The sequence below is a fragment of the Mytilus edulis genome, chromosome 2 (assembly GCF_963676685.1).
Source record: "Mytilus edulis chromosome 2, xbMytEdul2.2, whole genome shotgun sequence".
Classification (NCBI taxonomy): domain Eukaryota; kingdom Metazoa; phylum Mollusca; class Bivalvia; order Mytilida; family Mytilidae; genus Mytilus; species Mytilus edulis.
Window position 1 is genome coordinate 22659949 of NC_092345.1, and position 15771 is coordinate 22675719.

General features: G+C 31.4%; 1 protein-coding gene and 1 long non-coding RNA gene across 2 annotated transcripts in view; one reads left to right on the forward strand and one right to left on the reverse strand.

Moving 5' to 3' along the window:
• Positions 1-3549: 3549 nt before the first annotated feature.
• The window catches only part of LOC139511745 (uncharacterized), a 43960-nt gene continuing 31738 nt past the window's right edge, over positions 3550-15771 (reverse strand). Inside the window, exon 6 of the mRNA XM_071298790.1 lies at positions 3550-8949. Coding sequence (XP_071154891.1) covers positions 8144-8949 — 806 coding nt within the window. The 3' untranslated portion in view covers positions 3550-8143. The remainder of the gene's footprint in view (positions 8950-15771) is intronic.
• LOC139510517 (uncharacterized) lies at positions 13676-15221 on the forward strand. The gene is made up of 2 exons (XR_011661900.1): positions 13676-13848; positions 15070-15221. It is a non-coding gene; the product is annotated as an uncharacterized lncRNA (long non-coding RNA).

The window sequence follows — 15771 nt, forward strand, 5'->3', positions numbered from 1 at the left end:
AAAACAACTATTTGTTTGTATATTTTGACAATGTTTATGTCAATTTAGCAGGAGATGCTAACACTGTCGATGTCTCTAAATTTATTGGGGGCGTCAAATGAAACACGATCGACATGAAAATTTCATAATATACATGTAAAATAAAGTTAAAGATTATAAAAAGTAGTCACCTTCTTTAAAGAAATAGTTATATTAAACACATGCTCTTGATGAAAACAACGTTCAAACCCGCGTTTGCGTTGGATAAAAAACGCAACTTTTATACGTGTACATGTAACAAATTTCGTTGTAGAAGGGTCTAAATACAGCACAAACAACAATTTCCAAAAGATCAAAAAGAGTGAAAAATATATTTTAACAAAACATATTATATACTCTAAAAGCAGATGCTCACAGAATAAAAAGAAAAGAAAATTTCACAAATAGAAGTTTAAATCATTTCTTTTGACGTAAAGATTAGTGCTCATAAATATTCAATGTCTGGATGTAAATCAAAATCAGAAACAGATTTAACTCTTCTGTGGTATCCTTTATTATAATTTTGATGAGATGGATGCGTTCAACAAACTGTCACCAAACTTTGAATCATTAAGTAAGATGTTATCATTCATATAACGATGTGAAGTTAAGGGACAATACTGGTGTCTTCATATTCTTTCTAAGAAACGTCTGTGTGAAGTTTTTCTCATATGAATATGTCGAAATGTGGAGCACAGTTGCTTCCAATAGGATTGTGGTTTATGAATGAAAGCACGTCATCCAAACATAACAAATATGTTATGAATAAAAATATCAAGCATCTTGATCAAGTCAGTTTATTTATTTGAAGCAATTATTTGTTTAAAGCATAATTGTATTCATAAGTCTATGACCTTTGCTGTGTATAAACCATTGCTAGGGAACGTTTCTTCCACAAGCGAACCGCCATCCCAGAAGTTAGCATTTTTTGTGCTGACATTAGATATCGTTGATACGGTCTTTTATTCATTTTATTAATTAATTGTTTACAAAAAGTTGACCATTTCGTAAAACTAAGTATATCAATCCCCTGATCTAAATTTGGCAAAACATTTTGATATTGTATGCTTCTAAAATGCTTGTCTAGTTTTTACTTCATTTGGCTATCCAACTTTTTATGATAAGACAGTCACTTATGCATCTACAAAACTTATTGCTCACCAAATCATAAACATTCAATAAAAATATGTCAATCTACGTTGAACATTCTTTTATATGAAATCAATTTGGACTAATTTCAATAAATTGTCTTAGAATCAAACAATGATATGAATTAAGAAACGTGAAACCAAACCGATTAAAAAATATTCTAACTTTGTATTTTTGATCGTGGTGTTTGGAAGAGTAAACTTAAGTAGAGATATTTGTATCTTTTTTTTAACAACAGTTACTGCAGATAAATTTTGAAGCTGTCTAAAGTTAAGTGAAAAATGTAACTATGAAACCCAGGTTAAGTCTTACTGAAACAAGAATGTGTCCATAGTACACGGATGCCCCACTCCCACTATCATTTTCTATGTTCAGTGGACCGTGAAATTGGGGTCAAAACTTTAATTTGGAATTAAAATTAGAAAGATCATATCATAGAAAACATGTGTACTAAGTTTCAAGTTGATGTAACTTTAACTTCATCAAAAACTACCTTGACCAAAAACTTTAACCTGAACTTTGCACTATCATTTTCTATGTTCAGTGGACTATGAAATTGGGGTCAAAACTATAATTTGGCATTAAAATTAGAAAGATCATATCATGGGGAACATGTGTATTAAGTTTCAAGTTGATTGGACTTCAGCTTCATCAAAAACTACCTCGACCAAAAACTTTAACCGGACGAACGAACGGAGACACAGACCAGAAAACATAATGCCCCTCTACTATCGTAGGTGGGGCATAAAAATGTCAAATATTTGTGACCTTGTTGGTCACATAAATCCCATTGAATTCAAAATAGAAGCACCAACAGATACTATACAGATGCAGGGAGGTGATGTCACTAATGCAGAAACGTGTGTCCAATCTCTTTTGCTACTTTTGCAAACACAATAAGTTAAAACTAAATAGGTACACATAAGACTGCTTCCTATCTTTACGTGCAGAAAATTGACAATGAAGGTCAGTCATTTCTATTATATTGAACTTTATATTATTATGTGGCGGCATCATCCCAACAGCTACAGCATGTTGACAATTTACCTCTTTTTTGATATTCCGAAGGTGGCATTTACTACATGACTGTCCTAACGGAGGATTTCTGCTAACAAGAAAGCTACAAAACCAATTATTTCATATGTCAATACAGTTTAAGTAATGCCTTGTAACATGTAGAGCAGGTTCTGCTTACCCTTCCGAAGCACATGAGATCACTCCCACTTTTTGGTGGTGTTTGTGTTGCTTAGTCGTTTAGTTTTCTATGTTGTGTTTTGTGTATTATTATTTGTCTGTTTGTTTCTGTCTTTTGTAACCATGGCGTTGTCAGTTTGGATGTTCCTTTGGTATCTTTCGTTTTTTGAACTTTGTGAAGGTTTTCCGGCACCATCATGAGTTGGTAGACCATTATGAATTATTCAAGTCACATATGATATGTTCCATTTGAAGCTATACTAATAGTCTAAATTTTGTCATTGTTTGTGACATCACTGAAATCAATTTATTTTCCGAATTTCGCGACTGTTTATGGTTGTCTCTGTGTGTGTTACATTGTCGTGTCATTTGGTTTTGGTGCACTTTAGCGTTTCTGTTGCTTTCCTCTTATAGTTGACGTGTTTCCCTCGGTATAAGTTTGTAACCCGGATTTGTTTTCTCTCAATCGATTTTTGACTTTCGAACAGCTGTATACTACTGTTGTCTTTATTTATGCTGATGCCATTTCTTGAGTAGGAAATTCACCTCTTCCAGAACACCTTACTTTATTCTCAGTTTTTGTTGCATTTTGCGTTGTTAAATTTTAGATTTCTATGTATTGTTATGTGGACTGCTGTTTATGTTTTTGCAGTTCTGCTTACGAGACATTGTGTGTAAATCAACTCATCAAAGATTTTTTTTTATTCTATTTGCCCCCATCGGACATGTATTATCTTTCTCTACAGTCATATAATATTTATTGATACTAAATGTCTATTCACTCCATTGATAGTGTGTGTCTTCGGGTTGCTATCTTAATTTTGTAGTCCTGGTCTCGTTTTATTCAACTGCTTTGTATATCTTCTTAAGTACGAAAATCATATTGTTAATGTTTTAAATAATGAAAAGATAAATCAATAATACTCCTAGTAAATATGATCGGAACTATTCCTTTGTTGTGCTATTTGTTCTGTTTGTCTTAATGACGTTTTCATTTTTTGTCATGACTTTGTCAGTTTGTTTTTTCGACTTATGAGTCTGAATATCTCGTTGGTAGATGGTTCATTCTTTAACGATAAAATAAGTGTGGTTTGATACAACCAACCTGATAAAGATATGTGCAGCAGTCCATAGTCCATTGAAACAATCGTGCTGCAAAATTTGTATTCAATTTGGAGTAAAAGGAACTTTAAATTATAAATATATTTTATTTTTTGAACAATTCTTAAACAGTGATCATACAATAACATCAAAATATAAATAAATCAACATTTCTATACTGACATCATCAAATGATAATACAATCGAATATGAATCAAATCATATCAAAATACCGGACGGGCTCTCACTGTATGATTGTGAACTCGTTAGAAGTTGTTGCTTTATGGAAAATATCAATCATTGTGTTTGAAAGAACTTGTGTGTACATCTTTTGTATAAAAAAAAATAAAGTCTTGGGTTATGTTTGACAAAGCATGTAAATTTACTTATTTTTGAAATGTTCATGTTCTGTCTATGAGTATTTTTGATTTTTTTTGTAAAAAACATACATTTGTTCGTGTTAATTGACAACATTAACGTAATATATTAACACCGTTGTGGTTTAAATGTTGTATATCTATGTTTGTTTTGTATTGATCACTTGATGTATCCCTTCCTTACTTAGTATATAATATTACTGAATAAATTATCAAATGTTTGCGTATTGTTTATTATGTACTTTCTTTTCTTTATGTAGTTCATTTCATTGATTGGGAATTAAGAAGACTCCGTCCCTATTTTGATATGATCCGCTGAACCCAAAAAGGTTCGTTTACTCATCACGGGAATACTAATATCATTTTAATAATTCATACTCCTACACACACGTACCGATTCAAAAGAACACAAAGCGTAATTAACCGGGGAGTATTTCTGTAACATTAACCTTGTAGGTAAGTTATAGGGATATTAAACATTTACATCAAATCATCTTGAAGTAAAATAAAGTGTGAGAGAAAATCTGGCAAGGGCAGATTTTACTATTTCATAATAATAAGGGTAAACTAACTTACAATAATCAGCATACAAAACAAGAAAATCTTTCCCGAAACATTCATTTCCTTTAAATTAAAAAAAAATTATAACACATACATACAATACCCAGCCAGCATTTCTTTATACTCTGATACATCAATAACAAAAATATCACTATATGAAATTTCATCAGATCACAGTCATTCCTACCTCTATAAACAATTTCTGTGGTAAAGTTAGTGCTAGATAGAACTAACTGAGTTATATTTTAGCAAATGAAAACATACATTCGAGGGACAACAACTTCTTTTAAGTATGATTGTTGGCAAGACAATTAAATAACTCTATCTTCATGCTACAAGTATTTATAATAATAAATTAATTATTTAGGCATAGACAATAAATAATCTAATCTTTCAACATAAATAAGAAAAATAAAGTCATCTTATGAAAAATAAAAATATAACATTATCATATATATAATATATAGTTTCTCATCCTTGTTTTTTTCAATAACACATACTGAAATATGTCCATGAAGTATCAGTAACAAATCAAACTACAAACTAGTGAAATTTTTACATGAAGGCTTTTCCGAAATATGCTGAAAATATGTTATGCCTTCTGAACTCGAATTCGTTAAATAATTCGGCATTGAAAACTGACAACTTTGCACTAAAAGGAGGGATACCAAAAAGCATACCATAGTGATTCAGTAAATTATAAGACTTCCGATAAACTTTAAAAAAAATAATGAAACAAAGATAGCAGCCTTTTCATTGAAAATTTTAGTTTTAATTAGATGAAATTGGTTCTACTTTTCATGTCCCGTTTGGTTATAAGCTCCGGACGTTTTGTAGTTATTTATATATTATTGTCTTTCAAATGATTTGGGTTTAGTGTTCTAAATGGAGGTTAAACCATAAAAGGGTTATGGACGCACGAAATTCATCCAAGAGTTTTCATGATTAATCTTCAACAGGAACGCTGAATCCCAAATATTTAAAATTCTGGAAAGCAAAAATACGCAAAAAACTGATGGAACGTTATAACCAACAGTTAACTTGAAATCATATCGAAATTAATCCAACCAGGTAAACTTGGCAGAAAAACCTCAGTTTCTTAGTAATTTCTTAAAATATAAACTGGGAAAGTTAAAAAAAAAAAGGTAAGATCCCCTACGTTTACATTTGATAGGAGACAGATAACAGAATACCTCTACAACAGATTTACCAGGATATAAGTTCTTGATCTTAAAGAAAATTCACACAAGTAGTTTTAAACAAATACATAAATCAAATACCATACAAAAAGCAGTCCGATAAAAAGCCGTAGTGAAAAAGATAGAATGTCATGAAGAGGTAAAGAAGCAACCTAAGTCTTCAACCCAGATATTCAAAGAAAACCCGTATATCTCTACATGTACATGGTATTAAATTTTGTTTTAAATTCAATTATAAATATATGGATATCAGTATCTTCATGAGAAATCTGTATTGTAATTTGGGGTAAGGTCAAACACAGTTCTTGATAAGGTATAAAATTGAAATGTCATAATTTCTAGTATCCTTGTACTACGAATCGACACATGGGTAATTATTGTAACCTTGATAGTTTAATATGTGACATCCTCGATACTTCTTTAACCATTATCCAAAATAATATCACACATTTGAATATTAAATCAAATTATAGCTATATGGACAATTTGTATGATCGTTTAAATTTCAAATTATTATCAAGATAAATTTCACAAAATAGTGGTAAATAAGCGAAGGATATGCATGCAAGTGGTTCTGTTCTGTTTGTTTGTTTCTATGCTGCCTTTGCATTTATTTTTGGGAGAATTCTTGTATTAGCTTTTATTAGCATAGATGTTTTCATATGTCGTTTTGCATTGATTAGTTGATTGATTGGTGTTTAACGCAACTATCAGCACCAGTGTGCCATTTCGTTACGGCTAGTTATTATTGAGAGAGAAAGCTGGGAGCTCGGAGAGAACCATCGACCTTCGGTTGGAAAACAAACCATTCCAATTAAATAATGATAAAAAATTAAGCGCACCTGGCACGTACGGGATTGGATCTCACAACCTTAATGTTGACAGACTAGGGAACAGTAGTTCGACAACTTATGACTACTTGGCTTTCAAGGCACCCCGTTGTTTAGCAACTGTTAATTAGAAACGACAGGAACAACAGCATCTCCGTATATTCTGATCGTGTTAAATAAAATATTTAACAAGATAAAGTATCAGTGTTAGGTTTGGGAAAATGAAAACGAATATATAGTTTATGAAAGTCGATCAATAAACTTCTAAATGCAGTAAAGTTAAGTATAATAGTATTACTTCAAAAGTTTTAACAATTTATATTGATGAAACTGTCTCCTTAAGCAATATTGCCAAATAGACTGATTTTAATCGTTTGAAAAAGATCCTATTAAATTATATAATTTAATTAATTAAACATAACAAGTTGACAACCTTAGTACTAAATCATACATATACACATGTTGCAATGACGCTGCATATTTCTCTCACTTCCGTTTGCAATAAAAGTTATAAGGGAATAAATTTGACTCTAAAATTATAATTACCACACCTCAAATGAAATAGGATAAAATGTTTACCATTCATTTAGTAGATAATTACATATAATAAAAACAAAAGTTAGTTTCTAAACTTGTTCAACAAGCTTAAACTGGATATATGCGCATGCTTAATCATGAATGCTAAAATGTTTTTTCCAAGGAAACATAAATGTTACAATTCATAACATTGCCACATATGCTTGAGAATAGAATTATAACTATGAAAAAAAGACATTTATATTTCGTGGTATGTCATTGACATGATTTTGTGTCATAAGGGAAGTTCTTTGACATTTTATGACTCAAGACATGTTGTTGGACCTTTTGAAACCCGCCTTCATATGACTGTTATAGCACAACAACATCCATGCAACACCTTTTATATAAGTTCCTACTGTAAATACAAGGAACGGATTGTCCTCTCAAGGGAAATAACTCATGTAAAAAGCAAAAGCTGGATTTGTTTCTGCTTTGATGAGAGCTGCTTGTGAGAAGGATACATTAACGTTATGGAATATATGAGATTCCGCATAATAATCATGTAATACAATGTATGTAAATAAAGCAGTTAACACTTTTAAAACGTTCAAGATACAAAAACAGACACAGTAATACATTCACCGGGTCAATGATTTTAAAACAAAACATTCACATGTACATATACAATAATACTGCAATTTACAGAACAAAAACAAATGACTCGTCTTTTACTAAGCGTAAAGTTGCCTGTAAAATACGACAACTCTAAGCAAATCTTCGCGCAACTTTCTTCATCAGTCGATGCTGTTTAATATTTTATTCGGAATGTTGATATTTCTTCCATAAGAATACAAAAATGTAATTTCTCTAAACATCTGGAGATGACATAAACTGCTTATTGATATGAATAGTTTTTTTTTTGAAGCCATATTCAAAATTATATAAAGCAAAGACTGACGAAAGTATCATTTATCACCTTAGAACATAAACGTGTATCGCTACAAAGCAAATATTGCTCTATGAAACACAATAACCGCATAGATCGTATATTTCTGTAAGCTGTATCAGCTCGAATGCTCGATTACTTGTTCCTGTGAAGCAGTTGTAGAGTATCTGTTCTTTCTGGAGATCAAACGTGCTACATCAAACCAATACTCTCGTGAAGAGATCCAAGCCGAAAATATGTTTTTCTTATTCAGTGGCAGGTACATTCTTCAATATGTCCCTTTGGAATGTCTAAAAAGGTAACACTACTGTCGAAGACTAAATACGTTTGTAACGGTTTATATTTACTTGGGTAACACTTTCTAGAACGTGTTGAGTTTGTCTCTACATTAGTGGAATTATATGAGCATGATCCAATGCACTCGGTTTTATAAAAACCATCTGGATATGCAACCCGGTCGCCTAAGCCTATATCGGAGAAACGTATATATTCTTGATAACGACAACATTGATTAACAGGATTATCTTTAGAACATGATTTTGTATCTCGCCTTTGCCTCTGTTTAGATTCTTTTTCATGAAACATTAGAAATGGCCTTTTCTTTCTAAGTTTTAATGGTTTTCTTGATTTATCTAAGTGTTTTGTTTTCATAAATTTATGTCTTTTCTTTAATGTCTTGAGTGGTAAAACTATTTGAGTGTTTCTGTTACATCTTTTGCAATCAATGCAAAGATTTAAAACTCTTTCCTTTAATTGATTAGCTTTCTTAATTACCGAAAACGGTAAAACTAATTTATTCCATTTTTTATCAGGATTAGGACGAAAGCGTAAACGAGATATGAACTTTTTGTGGCGGGTATGTTCGTTTAATAAAGAAACTTTAATGGTAATTTTTCTTTGGCGCTTTCGTCGACGTCTTCGCCTACCTCGTTTGCCGTCTGGTCTTTTCCTCCTATTTGTTATATAAACGAACACATCTGCACCCGGTAAAGATTTCCCGGGGGTAGATTCTTCTGGCAGTTTGAACTTCATACAGTTGGTATCATTGCTATATTCTGTAATTATAAAATATTAAAATTCATAAAGTTTGTATCATTGCTATATTCTGTAATTATATAGACAATAATAGTGCATTGACTTGACATATCAACGATATAAGGATGAGGCTTAGAAACGGGGAAATGCTAGGCTGTGCCGAGCATTTTCCCCGTTTCGGGCCGAATCTTTATATCGTTGATATGTCAAGCCAATGCACTATTATTGTCTTTATACTGCAATCTTAAAAAAAAAAAACCATTTTCAATTGTTGTTTATTGTGATAATGTTATTTATTTGATTTAAATATTGGTGAAAATCCCCCTTTAAAAAGGCCTCATATCACACAGACGGAGAAATATAAAACACGATGAAATGTACATCATTACCGCAATCAATGGTGAACGAATTCGTTGCAGACTAAAATATCAACAATAAACATAAAACATAATGATTTATAGGTTGCAAACAAAATAATATTAATTAGTGAAATATGTTTTCCCAAAAATTGCAAAAGAAACAAGTTTGAGTCGTTAAACGCATCGTTGTTTACATTGGAAACAAGAACAGGTTGAAAAGGTCGTATGAATAATTAAATATAATTTCGACGATTTCTATTTAAATATTCATGAGGAAAAGTGATATCAGGTCAGTGACTGTATATGGCATAGAAATATACAGTCAACGCATTTTGACTGCTCAAATAGAAGAATCATAGAACGAGTGCAGTATAAAAAATATTAAAATTCATACAGTTGGTATCATTGCTATATTCTGTAATTATAAAATATTAAAATTCATAAACTCTAAGTTAAAAAAAAGTGAAGTTGAGCAAGCATTAATAATGTTTTAATTTACTGTAACATTTTGTAAAATCTAATAATGCATAGTTTTATTTTCAGTCCTCTTCTAAAGTTTGGGAATTCCCAAAAGTAAATCGAAAATTCATCGAAATTGTATACAAGATAAATCGATAGTAAAAGTCTTAAAGTTAAGTATGCTTTCAAGTTGCCATTTTAAAGTTAAAAAAGATAAAGTTGTGGCATTAAGATAATAAGAACTTCATTGAATGCCTGTTTATCAGTCAGAGTCACCAACATACAAAAACTAACGTAGTTTGTCAGTACCAATAACATACATTTATAAACTTTATATATCAAACAGCTTTGCCAACATAACAACTCACAGCGAAAACCGATCGTCATGAATGTCAATTGTTAATTTAGTAACATACACATACTCTGAACATGATCGTATATCCCAAGTGGGAGTGCTCCGATATATAACGGAGGTGAAAAATACCTGTACAGAACAGATCATATACATTTATAAAATAATCACAACTTGCTTTATTCAAAAGATATGCAATATGTGAAAAAAACATGATACTCAATTGATAATCTTCTCGACACAAAATGTACTTCGATGGGCGTAGGCGTAGTTGGCATTAATATTGTAAACGTTATCATTTAGAAGCATCCTTTTGTCATATATTATATTTTCATAATTATCTTGTTAAAAATGGGCTTTTCTATGTAGTACTTCCGCAATTTGCAAATCTACTGGAATTGTTACAATAAGTTACCATTTTCAACATAATTATACATAATATTTTAGCAGGTATATCATAGATTGGGCGTATTATGGTACAAACATGTATAGCATTGTCCGTCTGTTTGGATTTTACACGTGGTACTGAGGCTAGAAAATACTTAGGTCAAATATCTTGCAACTTTTACAAGTATTGAATAATTTAATTAGGAACAAAGTTACCTTTCAATTGATTCTTTAGTTACGGGACTCAAAAGGACGATTTATTAAGTTTTTTCTCGCATCAAAAAATAACTTTTGTATGCTAGGATTGATTCCGTGAGTACTACCCAAGTCGGTTTACTTGAAATGCTATGATGCTTTTGTTAAGATTGGGAAAAGTAACATTACTATCTATTTGAAAATATTCTAGTTTATCGATCTACGTTATTGGACTTTATGCGGTAGATTTAAGGCAACTTTTCGCATGTCACACATTAACTGTAGCACATGTATATATATACAATGTACATGCCTTAAACTTATACTATTATATAGAGCTAGGACCTAACGCTAAATCCGATTAATCGTTCCAGAGTTATTGGACTTTAACCATCATGTTAATCTAAGGCAAGTCATCTCGTGTCGTACATGTATTTGACTATGTTACATCAATTTACTTCAAACTGTATAGTATTTAGAATGGCAAAAGTATGCTCCTATTCCATTTTCAAAACTTTCCGATTGAGCAGAGAAATATGCTGTTAACTGACACAGTAAGGGATTTTATATTTATCTACGAATATCGTTCTACAGGGCCATTTTAGTGACTTTTAATTTAATGTCGTTTCCAATAGTCCATTTTATTCATTCAACAATGTACTTGTATATACGAAAATAACCGTTCGTCAGTACTTAACCTCTTTAATCGCGATGTTTCATTAATTTTGGCCTTAGTTCCTGTCCATAGTAAATATTCTACACCCCACCCCTTATAAACATATACTTCTTAATACTATACGACTAAAATGTCCGAAACGATTTAACAGATGAATTTAAAACACATTGAAACAATAAAGATGTTGAAAGTTATCTAATATGGCTAAACAATTGTGCAATCTTGAATTGTATTTACATCTTTGTAATCATTTGTACTAAATTTAAATTAATTATTCTGACCGATATTATTCTTTCTGTAATGGGCGTCTTCATACAATAAAATATTTGAACTTGAACTTGAATCTTCTCTTCTGCATTATAACTTTTATCAGAAAAGAAAATTACGGCGGAGTGTCTATTCGTCCGGCTAGCCAGACGAACAGTTAATAATCTCTATTTGTCCGGCCTTCCGTTTGCGGATGCGGCAAATCTTTAATGTCAATAAAAGTGTCATGCGGCGCTGAAAGTGTCCCGGATGAGGTGTCGGATAACAAATGCGCGTATGAAATGGACGTTGTGAGGAGACATGATTGAAGATAGTGATTTAAAGATGTCATAAAGAAAACAAGAGAGAATGTGATTTCCTTTAAACCAAATTTTTATATATAAGTGACTCCAGAACAACAGCGTATATAGTTTACATGTAAACTGAGAGGAATAAAGCCTGACATCAAACTGAAATTGCTGATTTACACCATGGAGGCAAAACGCATTTGAATAATGACTACATCAAATATGTTTGTATGCATTATTTTTAAGTCCTACTACAACGGAGATCTATGAACATGCACTGATAAACCTTGACTCAGAATAGGATACCATGGTTGGATAACCCCCATTTTTTATTCTGTTTAACTTAATGAATATCGTTTTCTATATTTGTCTATCGTAAAGACAATTATCTTACTTTTGAAAAAGGTTATACGTGCCTACTGTTTTCTCTTATTTCCTATGAGTTAAAAATTCCCAAACATTTTTATTTAAAAAATCGTGTCTGAAAATCATTCGAACCAAACTTCAAGGAAACAATAAATTCAGAATCTTCTTTTTGAACTTCATAGATGTTCAAAGTGTGAGTTTTGTCTCTTGCTTGTTATAAATGTAAAAATTCACGGTTGGTTGTTATGTTTTATTGCTGTTTTGTTTTGTATATGTTTTATATGTGTTCATGTGTTTCAGCGATGATCCTTTTGTACTGGATTTTATACTGAATAAAATTAGTTTGTTAGTTAGTTAGTTAGATGTCTATTGAAGCCAATGTTCAATCGTCAGACTCTTTACCTTACATGAAATTCATAAGTAGAGGTTGCACTTTGTAAATACAGCTGTTTCTCAAGACATGCCTCTTTTGGGGAGATTTAGAATATTCATAGAAAAATATTTTTGTTTACATACTGGTTCCCAGTTATGCCCTAGATGTGTTCCATCTCATAGAGACATAACTTGGGAATGTTACCAGTAAATAGACATGTGCATATTGTTTACATTGAAATCTGTGGTAACCCTTCATTCGAGATAGGGGTAGTTAAGAAAATTAGTGTTAGTTTAAACTCTGAAAAGTTCAGGGCATATAAACGTTGAAAATATGCCGCACAGCCCTACCCTGCAGGCACACTTTGTTGAATCAACGTTGAATCTTTGTTGATTTTAGGTTATACATTGATCAACAAATATTCAACATTGATTCAACGTTGACAATGCAACGTTGAAATTAGTACATTGTTTCAACGTTGAATTGACATTGTGTTGAAATACCAACACTGAATCAACGTTGGCTAAACAATATATAAAACCCAGTAGTTGTGGATACCAGAATTGTCAAAAAAGAAGTATTTGACACATCACAATTATTTTCAAACTGAAAACGATATTCACATTAAATAAAATATTTAGTAGATTTATCAGTAATTGTTGTGATGATTATAGAATAACACATAAAACAATCGCAGTGTATATATAAGCATTACTAATTAATCATGAACTTCGCACCCCAAATATTGATATAATAGAAAATTCAAAAATCCCCCCCACCCCAAAACATAATAAAAGAACCATTGGTATAAAGGATCATACAGTAAATATAAAATTAAATATTTGTGAATATCTCCTTCCTCTTAAAAGATCCCTCCACCTTTTTCCTTGACTTCTGATGTCAAATATCTTGTTTTCATTTCTTTTTTTTCTATTCTTTTTATTAATTCCAAGAGAAAGACGTATACATCAGTACATAAACAATGGTTAACAACTTGAAATATAAACGACGGATAGATCTATTTAAATAACGATTTAAATTTTCGCGGCATTGTAACATTTCTATTTTAAGACTTCAGGTATGCGCATGCGCAGTTGTTTTTGTTGCCAAAGTTTGAATATCCGCCAACGAAACCACAAGTGATTTGTGCAGAGTTTTTATCAATATCTTTCCTCTATACAGCTTTTACATTTTTATCGTAAGTATTTATATTAATTGTTGTGATTACGTTATCGTATTTTAGAAATGTGAACATATCATGTTGTTATGAAACTGTACAGTACTGAAAAGTTGAAATTTTACACGTGAAAAAGGGGGATGTTTAGGACAATCTATGGATTGACCTTAGGATCAGGATCAGGATAGCATGTTACCATTCCCAAGATATCTTGCAACGTCTCATGAATTATTATCATTGACTATTTGAAATCATATGATTGAATCAAAAGTGAAAAGAAATTTTAATCGCATAAAAAGGGGGGCTTGTTTACAACTTTGGGATGGAAAGGTCAGAAGCTATATATGACTCACCAAGTTGAACCTTTCATTTTACTGTCAAAATTGAGGTAGAGTTTGGACAAGGTAATTAAACATAAAGGTTATATGAGGGTGGTAAAACGTTATTTGCATTTATGGCCTTTTTATTTCACATGTTTTAGGGTTTATTTCTCGTAATTGGTTTCGACATGCATTATTTTTGTTTCCTATTATGTATTTTCCGTGTTTCGTCTGGTTACTCTTTAATTTCTCGTGCTAGTCCAACATTCAAGATAAAAAAAAAGTAAACCAGGACTAGATTCGAAGTCCAGTCGGGAGATTGTTTTAAATTATGTGTTCCCAGGATATTAATTGCGGTCAAGTTATCTTTTCCACGATTCCTATGCAACAAGCGGAAGCGAAAAGGTGACTGCAGGGTATTCGTGTCCATTATCATGACTGTGTGATCTCTAATAACGACTGAGTATTAACTTCTAGTACTTTTTTCCTTAATAATATTCATGATTTAATTTTTCGTGCTTCCTTTATCCAAATTTTTATTTTCAGTGCAGTGTTTTTTTTAAATTTTTATTTCACGTGTTTCCGTGTTAAGAACCCCCTTTACCATCCTCGAATATGTCAATTAGTCAGATATCCATGCCGCAGCACAAGTAATACAGAAAAAGACATAAGTGGATAAACCTTCAATTTGTTCAAATTAAAATGTAGTAGTTAGGATTTTCTTGCAGATTATACCTAAGTCCTTCTAGTCTATCTAAAAGGAAATGTAGTTGAGACTTCAAAGGACAACTGTTATTTACTTTAGTTTTCACCAGTTCTTATGCTTTTTATTTATACTTTAGTAATATCATTATGAAGTTAAAATAGTTAAATGTGTTGAACAGAATACAACTTTACAATGTTATAACTTTTGATTTTGTAGATGTTATCATGAAGACCTAGATGGAATCACGGAACAGCAATTCAAGTGTCTGAAAAAACAATAAACTTTCTAAAACGGGCTCCAAAAAGACAAGGTGTGAGAAAAAAGAAGTTGAAGTTTCACTATTAATAAATAAATTTATTTTAATTTTATCGTATTGAATATTTCTCTATAATCAGTGGTTGGACATTAGAATACATAGGATAAGAAGTGTCCGAACAGCAAACTTTGTTTTATATTTTGACCACTCAGATATATTTCAAATAGACATTGAGCAAAATTTGTGTATTAAGGGTTGTGCACTTTCAAAATCAATAATTCTCTTGGATGATAATTTGTGTTGTTGTAAGCATGTTGTTAAATGTTAAAAAAATCTTGGTGGTTAAATTATGGTTCGTAGGATATCCCTCAACACCCATATTTGTTATTCAGTTGATTGGTTGTTATCATCATCATTGTCAAGCCATGCTCTCATCACACGAATGTGGTCACTCAGTTTTATTGTTGAAAATTACTGATATTTTACAAGTAATTGGCAGTCAATGGCATCTACATTGTATCAAAAGTTTTGTGCACCCACACACTTTTTTATTGTTGTACCTTATTATTGTTAACAAGACAACCATCAACCAAAGAACATTATTTATATATCTTTGCGTTACCATACAGTCTTCAACAATGAGCTAAAGAACACACCATGTC